The 14289-nt window shown below is 45.1% G+C and overlaps 1 protein-coding gene across 5 annotated transcripts in view; it reads left to right on the forward strand.

Annotated features, from left to right (window-relative positions):
* ABTB1 (ankyrin repeat and BTB domain containing 1) overlaps window positions 1–14289 on the forward strand; it is a 156027-nt gene that overhangs the window by 70057 nt on the left and 71681 nt on the right. For all 5 annotated transcript variants that reach the window (XM_068133167.2, XM_068133166.2, XM_068133165.2 and 2 more), the window contains one exon: window positions 11969–12084. In XM_068133167.2, the coding sequence (XP_067989268.1) occupies window positions 11969–12084 (116 nt within the window). The remainder of the gene's footprint in view (window positions 1–11968; window positions 12085–14289) is intronic.

The following is a 14289-nucleotide window of genomic DNA, read 5'->3' on the forward strand; positions in this document are numbered from 1 at the left end:
CCCTGTTAACGCCTGTTAATTGCCTGTTGCGTTAATAAGTGCGTTATTGTTGCGTTATTGTGTTGCGCCATTGCGTTGCGTTGTATTGTTGCGTTGTTTCGTTATTGTTGTTAACAAGTGTTAGTAATTGTTAATTGCGTTAATTGCCTGTTAGCAATTCCCGCCATCATCTTGCCATGTGATTTGCACCTACTACAAATACTGGTTTTAAAAACGCCGTCTATTCGACGGGGTTTTTACTTAGGGGGGGAGGACTGTGAGAAACCCCCCGGTGAAACCACCTTTGTTCTCACCCAAATGAGTGCCCCGCCCACCACTGACGTAACCTCCTTGGAGCCTCACGCGATTGGGAGGCGAGTCGGGACGTGATTGGTGGAGGGTCAGAGAGCGCGGCCGCCATCTCATGATACGGACGCAGCTCGGAGGTTCGAGGCCTCGAGGCGAGGGAACTTTCGTTACGCCTCACGACAGCGAGTTGTGCTGATCGTTTATAGTTATGGATTGTACGAGTGAGTGATTCCGGAAGAGAACGAGTGATTCCCGGAGATCGTAGATTGGAACTGTGAGTCCTATATTGCCTGCTTCGTGTTGGAGCTCCTGGCCGACCGTTCCTGGCGGCCTTGTGTGGTATTCCATCCTGGTATCCTTCGAGTCCCGGAGCTCGTCGATTGGAGCCGCGAGGATCTTACCTGCGTCTTGTTGGAGCGTCTGTGGCCGACCGTTCCTGCAGGCTTGTGCAGCCTATTCCATTTGTTACCTTTCATGGTTTTTGTGATCGAGCCAATAAAGCATCGTGCCTTACCCCTAGAAGGCCGATTAAAACACAATTGTGTTGATTACGTCTCTTTTGTCCACTCCGTGGATTACTTGAAGCCCGGACATTCACGTCCGTATTCCGTGCTGGGAACATTTACCAGGCGGGATCGCGACAATATATACTCGTATATACAGTGCCTTCAGAAAGTATTCACACCCCTTGACTTTTTTCACATCGTGTTGTGTTACAGCCTGAATTTAAAATGGATAAAATTGAGATTATTTGTCACTGGTCGACACATAATAACCCGTAATGTCAAAGTGGAAGTTTTTTTTATAGAAATTTTTACAAAATAATTATAAATGAAAATCTGATTTGTCTTGCATCAATAAGTATTGTACACCGCACCTTTCCTATTCCATCTCCAGGCGCTGCATGACGTCATCGCCAGGCAGCGAAGGGGGCCCGGCGATGACGTGCGCTGAAAGGGAGTAGTTAGGTAGAGTTCCTAAGTCCGAATGGTAGTATTTCCCTGAGCAGTTGCTGTCTACAACATAATACCTAAAAGACCGGTCCAACCTGTTGGGTGTTTTTTTTGGAGACACAATCTCCTTACTGGATGGCAGTTGGCTCACTAAGGGAGCTCATGCACCCTTTAACAGGTATTGTTTTTAGTCCTGTAGCATGTCACAATGACCCTCCCCACTGGCAAGCCAGTGAGCATAGTTGGTTTAGTCGCTGACTACCCAACCATGCCGCAAGTAGCACTGGGTTACACCTGCCCCTCCCTCTGGCACTGCGTGGGACTGAGGATGTGAAGTCACTTGCAGTGCTGTGGATGTGGTCACCCGGGAGGGGCTGGGTGTCAGTCATTACCAATGTTGAAGACCTGAGCTGTGGCATTTTTTTTTCTCTCGGGCACATTGTTTAGTGCTGGAGATCTGTTCTTCTGTATGGGATGCTTTGCTGTGCCACAAACCTACCGTTCCCTCAAGGACATGAAGTTCATTTGTGAATACTTGCCTGGTTCATATGTGATTGCGTGGGCACGTGTATGTCCATTGACCAGTTGTTCAAACAGTTGTTGATACTGCCAGCCATTACGAGAAAAAACATCAATCAGACATTTAAGGGACCAAAAACGAAAAACAAAACAAAATGCAGGGTGAAACGAGAGGGTAAACAGTAGAAGTTCAAAATGACAGGGAATATCAATACACAGCAGCAAGGGAAATAACGACAGAAAAACCTGTAACATGCAGGATAATAGCAATAAACACTAGGTGGCTCAGGGAATTGGTTTCATGCCAATGACATGGTCTCCATGTACAAGCTCCATAACTATGCCCGCTGGGAGTTGAGGGAATAATGCATTCTTTTTAATTATTTTTTTTACTTTATGAAAAACCCCACTGAACTGAAATGTGACGAGTCACCTTTCCTAAAGGATGATTTGAAAAATCTACCTCCCAAGGAATATTTATTTGTGTTTCATATTGGCCTATTTTTATTTTGGACTACAGACCTTTTGTGCCTGTCTATGAGCAGGATATCTCAAAAAATGTGATGGACTGATTCGGCCAAAATTTGGTAAACAGGTTGGGTGTGTGACAAGGATGGATTTATTAGGTTTTGGTGAATATCTGATTCCAGATCTAAGATTTTTTTTGGTAATTTTCACCATTGAGTGATGAGGCTAAAAGTGATAGGGCTAAAGGTGTGTGTGTGTGTGTGTGTGTGTGTGTGTGTGTGTGTGTGTGTGTGTGTGTGTGTGTGTGTGTGTGTGTGTGTGTGTGTGTGTGTGTGTGTGTGTGTGTGTTGTGTGTGTGTGGTGTGTGTGGTGTGTGTGGGGCTCACGATATCTCAAAAAGTTTGGTTGTGGCTGGATTTGGACGAAACTTGGTGGACAGGTTGTGTGAATAACAAGAATGAATGGATTTGATTTTGGTCCAGATACGATAGTTTTATTTTTATTTATATATATATACACACGCACACCGCATTGAGTCAGAATTATTTTCACACTTAGCCCCTCGCAGGAATTTGATTCCTGTTAATATAAAAATTGATTTAATCTTTAATGCACTTCTGCATATACACACATACATACGTATATATATATACTTACGCTAACATTTGGGGTCTGCCTAGCAGGCACGTAAGACATCGGCCATTATAAAGCTCGCCGTGTTAAGTGTGGAAAAGTTCTGAGGAGATTGCGGCTGGCTCAATAGCGCAGTGGGAAGGGAGGGGAAGGGGGGAAGGGGGGGAGGGAGGGAGAGGGTGGGAATGGGGGGGAAGGGGAGGAGGGAGGGGGAGGGAAGGGAGGAGGGAGGGGGGGAGAGGGGGAGGGCCAGTCAACAATGACGTTGCAGCACAGGCTGAGATTCAGTGTATAATGTTCCTCACTGAAATGCGCTAAGTTAAATATGAATAAAATATATGGATCTCGTCATCGGAGGTCATTTTTAGGTAGGCCATGTCCTTCCCAGTGAAATACCTGTGTACTTAATTAGTCACAAGGCCAGGGAAGTTTGGCTATGTTATAACACCCTTTTTGAATATGATTAACCGCCACTTGGTGAACGCTAGTCAGGATGCTTTTGCAAGCCATGGCGTTACTCCCTTTTTGTTTTAACGTACACATTTTTTATTGACTAACATTTTTGTGCGATATACTTTCATTGTTTTAATAGATAGTTATATTAATATACCTATAAAAATATACTTATAAAAAAAAAAAAAAAAATCAAACGTCCACCATGTCATGTTTCATTGCAAATGTAAAGTCGACATTTTGTCTGCTCTCATTGGTTTCCACATTTCGCTGATTTGCTGCTTGATTTTCACATTTATAGAAAGAAGACTATTTAAAGGTAAATCTTTGTGGTTGCCGTTTTTGTGTTTAGTGTACTTCATCTGTGCTGTCCACCCGGAGACATCTGTAGACACCCCCCCCCCCCCCCCTCCACCATCATCTCTCTCTGTGGCCCTTCTCTCTCTCTGTCCCCTCTTCCCTCTTGCCTCCTAATAAAGTGCCGTGCACTCCTTCCACACACCTCTCGCTTCCACCCTTCTCCTTGCTCCCCTCCCCTCCCCTTCCCTTCCGGAGTTTATAGCGTAGAGACGTGTGGTGACGCGTTACTCTCCCCCTCCCCTCCCACTTCCTTGCTCCACCCTCCTTCCCTTCTCTCTGTCCTCCCTGCTCCTCCCCCTCCTTGCTACCCCATCCCTACTCGCTCCTCCCTCCTCTCTCCCCCTTTCCCCTCCACCCTCCCTTCTTCTCTGCTCCCTCCTTTCTCTTTCTTTCTCCTCCCCCTCCCCTTCCCTTCCCCCCTCCCCCCACTCGCTCCCTCCTCTCCTCCTGTCCTCCCTCCTCTCCTTCCTCCTGGCCTCCCTCCTCTCCTCCCTCCTCTCCTCCCTCCTCTCCTCCCTCCTCTCCTCCTCTTCTCCGCTCTTCATATTCCCGTCAGGAAGCGACTCAGGTTACCCGGCAACGCCGAGTACTTTTGCCAGTATAAAAAAATGCCAAACTGAAGCGCTTTCTTTGGACATGTGTGTGATATATATATATTGTTTGTATACAAAGTTGAGGCTCGTTGATTTTATGGCAAAAGTATGTCTATGAGTTGGTTAGGTGATGGGAACAAGTGATTAGATTTTGTTTGAAGTCAGGATCCAGATCCGGCCTATCAGTGGGATACAAAATGTAAACTGTGCACCCTGGCGGAGGTTTGTGGTTTACCAAGTGCCGTTCTAGATTGAATCTGTCATGCTGCATTGTGACATGATTCCTCGAGTGTGAAATCTGCTTTATTGGGATAACAGATCTTAGCCCCCTCATGCCCACCTTTTTCTTTCAGATATCTGGTAGAAAAGATATTCCGATAGGTATCTTCTCTCTTTTCTCCTCTCTATTGTTTCAGATATTTCTTGTCCATTTTTCTGTCATTTCAAATATCGGATGTTGTTTGTGTTACGTGCTCCTCCCCAAACCCCGGTCACAGTGTACCTCCGAGCCCCGAGAGGAGTCTCGGCAGAAAGATGTGTTATTCTGTGTCAAAGATCAATGGTGAAACCACACCAATTGTTACCAACAAACAAGTATTGTATTAAGGTCACACAAGAATAACAGTACAATAATAATATTGTTACGGAAACGGACGACGGCGCTCCCCTTACCAAGGGGGGTTAACCCCTTGTCCTTATACTGGCCGTCGCCGATCCTGGGGGTCCCAACGCTCCTTCCGGCTCCTTCCCCTAAGCATCCAGGGTAATTGGTCAATGAAAAGTCCCAAGGACCTGAGTGCCACTCCTGACCGCGAAGCAGGGGAGGGACTCCCGCTCGAACCACGGTTTTGGATGGACTAGTTGCCGAGCGGTTTTAGCAACCCGAAGTTCGAGCCGTTTAGCAAAGACTAACCCGATCCTGAGCATTGGCCAAATCGTGCCACGTATATCAATCGGTAAAAGACAAGGACGATCGGATGAGAAAGAGGAAACCAAAGGTAAGAAATAACAGGATTTATTATTACTACCCGAAACCCGTGGAACATCCACGGAAGGGAGGATGTGGTGTATGGATAGAGTGTACCATTATGGATGGCATAGGGGAGCGCTCATGGGATCTTCTTCTTCCGTTAAGCTCCAATTTTTTCTCTTTAAGTTAAGTCCAATCAGTCCTCTCTGCTCGAAGTGCTCAGGCCATGCCTTCCCGCTCTCATACTTTTATTTCCGTTCGGTGTAGAAAGAGATTGACATATCGTTCGTCTGTTTTCAGTTCGTTATCTTTAAGCTTCCTTATGTCTCGCCACCTGCTACCCCTCTCTGAGTTACGAGGATTTATGCAACGCACCCCGAGTATCGCAACGTCACTCCATTTAACTTTATTAAAATGACGATAAAGACGTTTCCTTATATATCCTAATTTAAAATGTTCAAGGGAATAAAAAGACCATTTGGTTCACACCACCCATGTTCACACCACTCGACTGTCCAATCAGCGGACGGCTCGCTTCGCCTTCGCCCAGCAGACGCCAATATGATGGCGTCGTAAGATGGCGTCGTATCGGCAGTTAATCGGATGCTTTTGGGCTCCAACGTCGGCTAATTCAGATTTTTCGAGTATGGCTGTACGTGATAAACAAAGAGCACGGTTCGTAGATCGTAAATCCATTAGTGCCTTGGGCATCGGGTCACTGGGTGCGGCGTAAAAGGGATAACAAAGTCGAGTCCTTACGCTATTATTATATAGACTAGCCGAAACCCGTGGAACATCCACGGAAGGGAGGATGTGGTGTATGGATAGAGTGTACCATTATGGATGGCATAGGGGATTTGCTTGTCCGAGTAAGAGTTAGGAAGAAAGATCAATTTTCACTTGTGCAAAAATGCTACTCACAATTACATCGCCTGTGCGTCGGCCTGTGATTGAGCCAGAGAGTTGGCCTGTGAGTCAACTTCCTTTCCAATGTCTGCAAGAATTGAAATACTGATTGTGAATGTGTAAAATTATATGAAAGAAGAACATGCATATCAATAAACGATGCCATCTAAAAGGAGAGCAGCTGTCAATAGAAAAGGATGTCTGACATCAATTTGACATTATTGCACAGGAAATGACAAACAAAGAAACAGTTAATTTCCATCGGGTAACATTACGATGAGAGATCAGCGGATACCTTTATTATGTCCATCAGCATCCATGGCACTTAGAAAAAAAACGCAGCATCAGCCAGCCGCAGCCAACTATCACATACCGTCTCAAAGTCAATGCCATCCTTTTATCTCTTCGTATACAAGTACAACTCACTGATCGCAACGTCACTCCATTTAACTTTATTAAAATGACGATAAAGACGTGAAACCCGTGGAACATCCACGGAAGGGATATCGTTCGTCTGTTTTCAGCTCGTTATCTTTAAGCTTCCTTACGTCTCGCCACCTGCTACACCTCTCTGAGTTACGAGGATTTATGCAACGCACCCCGAGTATCGCAACGTCACTCCATTTAACTTTATTAAAATGACGATAAAGACGTTTCCTTATATATCCTAATTTCAAATGTTCAAGGGAATAAAAAAGCTTCCTTACATCTCGCCACCTGCTACACCTCTCTGAGTTACGAGGATTTATGCAACGCACCCCGAGTATCGCAACGTCACTCCATTTAACTTTATTAAAATGACGATAAAGACGTTTCCTTATATATCCTAATTTAAAATGTTCAAGGGAATAAAAAGACCATTTGGTTCACACCACCCATCACACCACTCGACTGTCCAATCAGCGGACGGCTCGCATCGCCTTCGCCCAGCAGACGCCAATACGATGGTGTCGTAAGATGGTGTCGTATCGGCCGATAATCGGATGCTTTTGGGTCCCAAAGTCGGCGAATTCAGATTTTTCGAGTATGGCTGTACGTGATAAACAAAGAGGGCGGTTCGTAGATGGAAAATGCATTAGTGCCGTGGGCATCGGGTCACTGGGTGCGGCGTAAAAGGGATAACAAAGTCGAGTCCTTACGGTATTATTATATAGATTATTTACACAAAAACCCAAAGAGAAGAAAAGAAATGTAATTTACAGGGAAATGGAAGGAGCAGAAGGACACAGAGCAATTCTTACTTACACAAGCGTAACGTATACCCCAGACAACACAAAGGACAGACGACTGGCAGACTCACACGAATGGGGAATTGTAGGCAGGAATGAATGGCTGGAAGAGGGACACGGTCCAAGGAGCCGGCAGGCAGGAAGGTCCGGGGCCGGCGGCATGATGTCGAGGTCCCGCTCGAACCCCCACGCTCCGGTTCAGCGGCTGGCAGCTTCACGTCCCGTTCACGCCCACGCTCTGGTTCAGCGGCTGGCAGCTTCGTTTCCCGTTCACGCGGGGGGGATGATGCAATCACTCGTCTGGTTCAGTAGCTGGGCACTTCCCTCCTGCATACCTCTTCGTGCTTCGATCATCTGCCTTGTTACTCATCTGCCTAAGCAGTCCCTCATCCACCATTTTTTTGCTCTTTCCGAGATCAGGCCGCAGGCTAAGAGGGCACGCCTACTGGGTCGCTCTCCGCAGTGCCGATTGGTGGGCACGGGCTCTCCCTGGCTCCGCCCACGATGACTAGGGGCGGGCAACGCCCTTCTTCGAGCTGACCACGTGCGTAATGGAGGGTGAATGCAGTTGGAGATGTAGGCGAATGCAGTTGGTAATGTAGGCGAATGCAGTTGGTAATGGAGGCAAACGCTATGGAAAAGGGGCTCTATCTTATTTGATTTGGTGCAACGCAAGATCAACTAGTGGACACATGGCCTTAACCGAAACACAAAATAATGATATATCTATAGAGAGGTTCTATGATTGGCTACGTGCTTGTACATGGACTAGCTACGGTGCTCATTTCAATTAACAGCCAATTAAGGGGGAAATGTACACAGGGGTTATTTATAAGGAATTTTAATACTAAATTTGATGTGAAAGGTCTAAAAACTGCAACACAATTAATCAATTGTACAACCAATATATCATTCCTATGATGGTACCATCAGTTTCGTACAATATAACTCACTGTGCTCCAAGTGAGCGAAAATAACATTCCCAATGTCTCTGTCCCAGCTTCAAACCAAAGTCGATCCATGCTCCAGTGATCGTCAGAACGATGTTGTATCAAGACCAGAATGCCGTTTGGTTGACAGTCACACAGGTTAATGGCTGGATGCGTTGAAATGGTTGAAGCGAGGGGAAAACCTGGAGCGATGCGAAATCAGGCGCGAGGGAAAATGGCCAACAGTCCGTTCTCAAGACGTAACGGCACTCCAATGATTCTCTTCAGAATCAACCGCAAAACCTGTCACACAGGTTTATCTGTCACAGCGATAACAACTCTGTCGCAGGAATCCCTTTCCCAGGAAACCCCAAAGTTCACTTGTGAACCCCGTTCGCCAGCGTTTGCTCCAGACCTCCAAACAGCTCGGCTCCTTCTCCGACCTCACTCGCTCCGCCTCCTCTCCTCTTCTTCTTCTTCTTCTTCCTCTTCGTCCGGTTCCCGATCCGGTTTCCGGTTTCTTTTAAAACACTAACTTTTTTTACCTTTCGAAAACAGTTATCTCTATTTCACCTAAACGATAACAATAATAGTACATGCAACCAAAAATGTTTACAGTGGATGAGAACCACAACAACGGAAGTGACGAATCCGTAACATTTGCGTTATTTTTAAATATTTTTTTAGCTGTCGGATCTTTACTTTATTGGCTCATTGACGATGGAGTTGTGTTGTGCTCTTGAGGCCATAACGATTTCCTTCAGTCAGTCAGTCAATCAGTCAATCAGTCAGTCAGTGGGTGTGCATTAACATTAATTTTTTTCCCGAATCCTCCGAGACAGCTCAATGGATACTTTATGAAACTCGGCATGATGATTCATGACGTCAATGCACAAAAACTAATGGAGCCCTTTCAAAAATGTCTATCCATGTGGTGAGATAATTAATTAACTCAAAATGTAATGTGTTTGTATGCCCATCCCATGTCGCGAGATACCGTCATCTCACGAGATTGTGATTTAAAAATTTTTTAACGATGCTTTGTCATTTAATTTTAACCTCGTTATTTAACCTTTAAATTTAATTTGATATGACTCATGATTTAATTTCAACCTCTTAATTAAATCTTAACCTTAATACCCTCTTGCTTTGAAGAATGGGAAAGAATGAGGGTGGGGTGTTTCAGAGAGGGGACAGTCCTTTCAACCCATTTTAGTCCTTTTAAGACACTTTAGACTATACATATACCCTTTAACCTTTAGAGCCTAACTACCATTGGAATGTACCCTTTGGTCCTATAGAACTTATATATTCTTTAGACCCTGTAGACTCTTTAGAGTTTAGACTATTAGACCCATTTAGACAATTTCAACCCTTTAGACCCATTAAATTCCTTGGACACCTTGACCCTTGAGACCCCTTAAACACCTTAGCCATTTTAAGACCCTTTTGGATCTTTAAAAGCCCCTTTAGATCACTTTAGACCATATAGACCTATTAGACTCTAACTACTTTTTGAACGTACCCTTTGCCTTTATACCTCTTAGACCCCACAGACTTTTAGACCCATAATGACCCTTTAAACCCCTCTATACCCCTTACACCCATACACCTTTTGACCTTTATACTCCTTAGGTTATTTAGAGTTTAGACCCTATTTATGGTCTAAAAGGGTTTAAGGGTCATTTCACAGGACAAAAAGTAATGGAATGTTTTTTTATCAATTGGAACGACTCATCCTACATAGTTTTCACTGCACGAATACATTTGTGTTATCAGGCCTTTCAGCTCCCATTGGCTCTTCGTTTTCCATCAAATCAAACTGAAAATCACCTTTATCACCTAATGCACCCCAACTATGACCACCCCCCATCATCTGGAGATGAGTGTCTGTCCCACTTGGGACGATTCATTTATTTATTTTTTCTCGTTGCAGGTGTCATATTTTATTTTCTGTTTTTTCTTTCTCCAATTTCAGATGTCACTTTTTTTTTTTCTTCCATCTTCATACCCCATGTTGTTATTGTTTATGGAGATCTGTTAGTCTTCTAGTTTCAGATACCGTGGTCATTTTTTTTCTCCTGTTGCTGATTTGCGCACAATGTTCTAAAAATGTCGAGCATCACGTTAAATTAGTCATTGCCAATGGTGGAGGATGTGGAGGAGAGTCACTGAAGACAGTTGGGAAAGTTAATGTTGAAATATTGCTTTATAGGAACTTTTATGTTTATAATTTTTAAGGACATGTGAACTCTGTCATGGTACAGCAATCTTTTTCACCATTAATTTGCAGGAACACCTTGTACATTAGCTTTTACACCCACTCACAACTTTTAAAAGAAATTTATGTCAAACTAAAAAAAAAAAAAAAATTGTTCTCAACTCTTTGAAGAGCAAATCTCGGGGAGGGGTGGAGGATGAATGAATGTAAATGTAGTAAAGAACACAGGGCCTCACTCTTCGTGACAAACATGGGGATTGAAAGGAGCCACTGGTACATACACAGCAACCTTGGAGGCCTAGAGTGGGGTTTGAAAATTGAATGTTGGGGATATGGTTCCAGGTTAATTAGAAAGAGAGGGTGAAGGTGAGTTGACAGATTGGACTTGTGGTGGATGGATAATCACTATATTATCTGAAGAGATTAGTGTATCTGTACCTGACCCGGTGGTGTAATGGTTCAGGTATCCGCTCCAGGTCTGGGAGGTCGGTGGTTCATCTCTCCTCCCCCTCCCCTTCCCTTCCCCCCTATCCCCTCCCCTCCCCCCACTTCCTCCCCCCACTCCCCCCACTTCCTCCCCCCACTCCCCCCACTTCCTCCCCCCACTCCCTCCGTCCTCTCCTCCTGTCCTCCCTCCCTCATCTCCTCCTGTCCTCCCTCCTCTCCTCCCTCCCTCCTCTCCTCCCTCCTGTCCTCCCTCCTCTCCTCCCTCCTGTCCTCCCTCCTCTCCTGCCTCCTCTCCTCCTCTCCTCCTCTTCTCCTCTCTTCATATTCCCGTCAGGAAGCGACTCAGGTTAGCAGCGAGTCATAGCAATGACTTTTAAAATGGTATGTGCTGCTTCCTTGCTTGACATACAGCATTTGAAAGGATAAGAGCACAAACATTCCCATAGGTCGGCATCCATGTGGAGGAGGAAATTTGTCATTACTAATGCCCCGCAGAGTGTGATGAGGAAGGCAGCGCCATTGTTGTGACGTCACTGGTACCCAGAGTGCCCCGGAAAGTGGCGGCACTTACCCCAAACTCAGTGCCTGTATTTGTTTTGTCTAACAGTCCTGTGTTGTCGCTCATGTATTTGTCTATGTCCAGGTTTGTGATCTGTGTACATGGCTGCTCATGAACCGAGTCGGTCCGAGCCACATAGCTTGGCCCAGCTGTGGCCTTTTCTCCAACAGTTGCTGTCATTCATATGCAGCATGTGGTTGTGGGTTATCACCAGTTGCAGTTGCAGGGGCATAGCAGTGCTGCTGATGCATTGCCCCTGCAGGATCGAGCAGAAATTTCGGATTTGGTAATGGTGCCGGCAATAACTCGCCCACTCGAAGGACACCGTGAGATCTTTAACTTCCACCAACTAATGCCGGCAGATGTGATGCCCGGTTTAACATCAATCCGAGGGACGGCACACACATTTATATACTACATGTGCTCCCTGTTCCCTGTAGTGTCAAACAAGCCTGGTACCTGTGTGAAGGTGATCTCCGTGGAAGCGTCCGATGGGGTGCAACTACAAGACAACCTGGCGGTTCTGGCTGACTGTGCTTACCCATCGCAGCTCCGTGTTAGTATGGCTAACTATTCATTGATCTCACTATTGATTGGCTAACTATTGATCTCATATTTTTGCAAACTTGCAACGTGGTATTATGTCGTATGTCGATGCCATCATTTGTCGATGCCATCATTTGTCGACGCCATCATCATGCGATTACTGACTTTAACACAAACATATTGACATAATGCAAGTACATGATATTGCTGAGGGTGCAGATGTACCCCTGTAGGTGAGAGCATTGATTTTGAAAGTGGCCAGGATACTGGTGACAGCATGACTAAGACAAAGGATACCATGGGATGTTTAACAATCACTAACTAAACTAGCAAGCAGGACACCCGGTTTAACGTCTACTCGGGGGACGGAACACAGCTGGGTCGAGATTTAAGGCTAGTGTGGACAGCTCAGAGGTGAGTGCCCATACCTATAAAGTCTAAGCTATCCTGCCAGCCAATGCCGAGGTGTCAGCCAATGTTTGCCCCCGGTTTGGAGATATGGTCTGCCCAAAATTAATGAGGCTGAGTAGCTCCAGGGTTTGTATCTCTTCTCGGGGTTGGCCATAAAAGTAAACTGGGGGATTCGACATTCGTTCCTTACAGTGAGAGCTTGGGACCTTCCTGAATTTATATAGACATGTTTCAGGATAATTGAATCTTTACACCCACGTGTGTGTATGTATGTATGTGTGTGTATGTGTGCGTGTGTTGCAGATATGCAGCCAGGGATGCTGCTATAGCCTGTCTCTCAGAAGTGTGCTGTGCTATGCACATTGCACAGGGTGCAATTGTCAGTAAAATGATCGATGATTTTCCATGGAAGCAGAGAGGTTATTGATGTTAACCAAGAATATGGTTGGTTTTAAAATGATCCTTTGCAACACCCCGGCCTTGATAAAAGGTCACAAGACTGCCTTCAAGAGTGAGCCATTGTTTCTGCTCCTGGAGAAAATAGGATAGCCATTCAAGGAGGGCCTCCTGAATACCATTCCCAGACAGCTGAGGAAGTAAGGCAGGGTGCCCGGCAACATCAAAGCTCATGAGGTGGGCCTGAACTCTGCTTTGAAATTTAGAACATCCATCATTAGTTTTGAAGGAGCATATCCCATGCATATTCCACGGTATAACTAGAACGGTACTTAGTAGAGAACATACCTCCGTCTGGTTGGCCATATCACTCAATGATGAAGAATCACTTAAAAAATTATACCAGGTGGATCCGGATCAGGATCTTCACCAAAATTGAATCGATTCTTCCTCGTCACACACACATGTCCAACAAGGTTAGTCCAAATCCATCATGACTTATTGAGAAATCCTGTTATGTATCGCTTTTGGCCCTATCTCCCAATGGTGAAGAATCACTTAAAAAATTAAATAATTCTCATATCCGATTCCATATTCGGATCTTCAACAAAAATCTAATCGATTCTTCCTTGTCAGACACACAACATGTCCACCAAGTTTCGACCAAATCCATCCACAACTTTTTGAGATATCCTGCTATGTATCATCATCTCCGAATGGTGAAGAATCACTTAAAAAATTCTAGTAGCCACATCCGAATCCTAATCTTCACCAAAATCTAATAATTTCGTCCTTGTCACATACGCTACATCTCTGCCAAATTTCGTCCGAATCCGTCCACAATTTTTTGAGTTATTTTGTTCACAAACGGATAGACAAATAGACAGACAGACAGACAGGAGTGAAAACATAACCTCCATCCACCTTTGGTGGCCGAGGTAATTACTGTGGGAGGAGAGGTGGGGTGAGGGAGGCCCAACTGATGATTGGAGAATTGGACAAAGCTCATGCTTGAAGTCTGCAGCAATAGCAGAACTGATCGGTTTTTAGTTGAATGGATAATTTTTAGAACATTGGCAGTGATGTTGGCAGTGTTCCAAGTTGAAAGCAGACAAGCATTTGAGAAAGATCTGGAAAATAGTATGGAAAGATGAGAGTAGAGGCCCAACAAAGTACGGCTTCTGAGTTTCGAAACGCCATTACCGTCAGGTCCAGTTGCAGTGAAGGTGGCAAGCTCGACGAGAAACTTTAGCGGGAGAGAAATCCACATGGTGCAGGGAGCAATCCTTGATCGAGGAAAGGATGGCGATGGGAAGGTGTGGATTTGGGGAGCTTGATCTTCTCATTGTACACAATTGAGTAATTTGGATACAGAATCCTTTAGGAGTAATGGATACAGCGGGGGAAT

This window comes from Myxine glutinosa, chromosome 12 (assembly GCF_964187855.1).
Source record: "Myxine glutinosa chromosome 12, kmMyxGlut1.1, whole genome shotgun sequence".
Classification (NCBI taxonomy): domain Eukaryota; kingdom Metazoa; phylum Chordata; class Myxini; order Myxiniformes; family Myxinidae; genus Myxine; species Myxine glutinosa.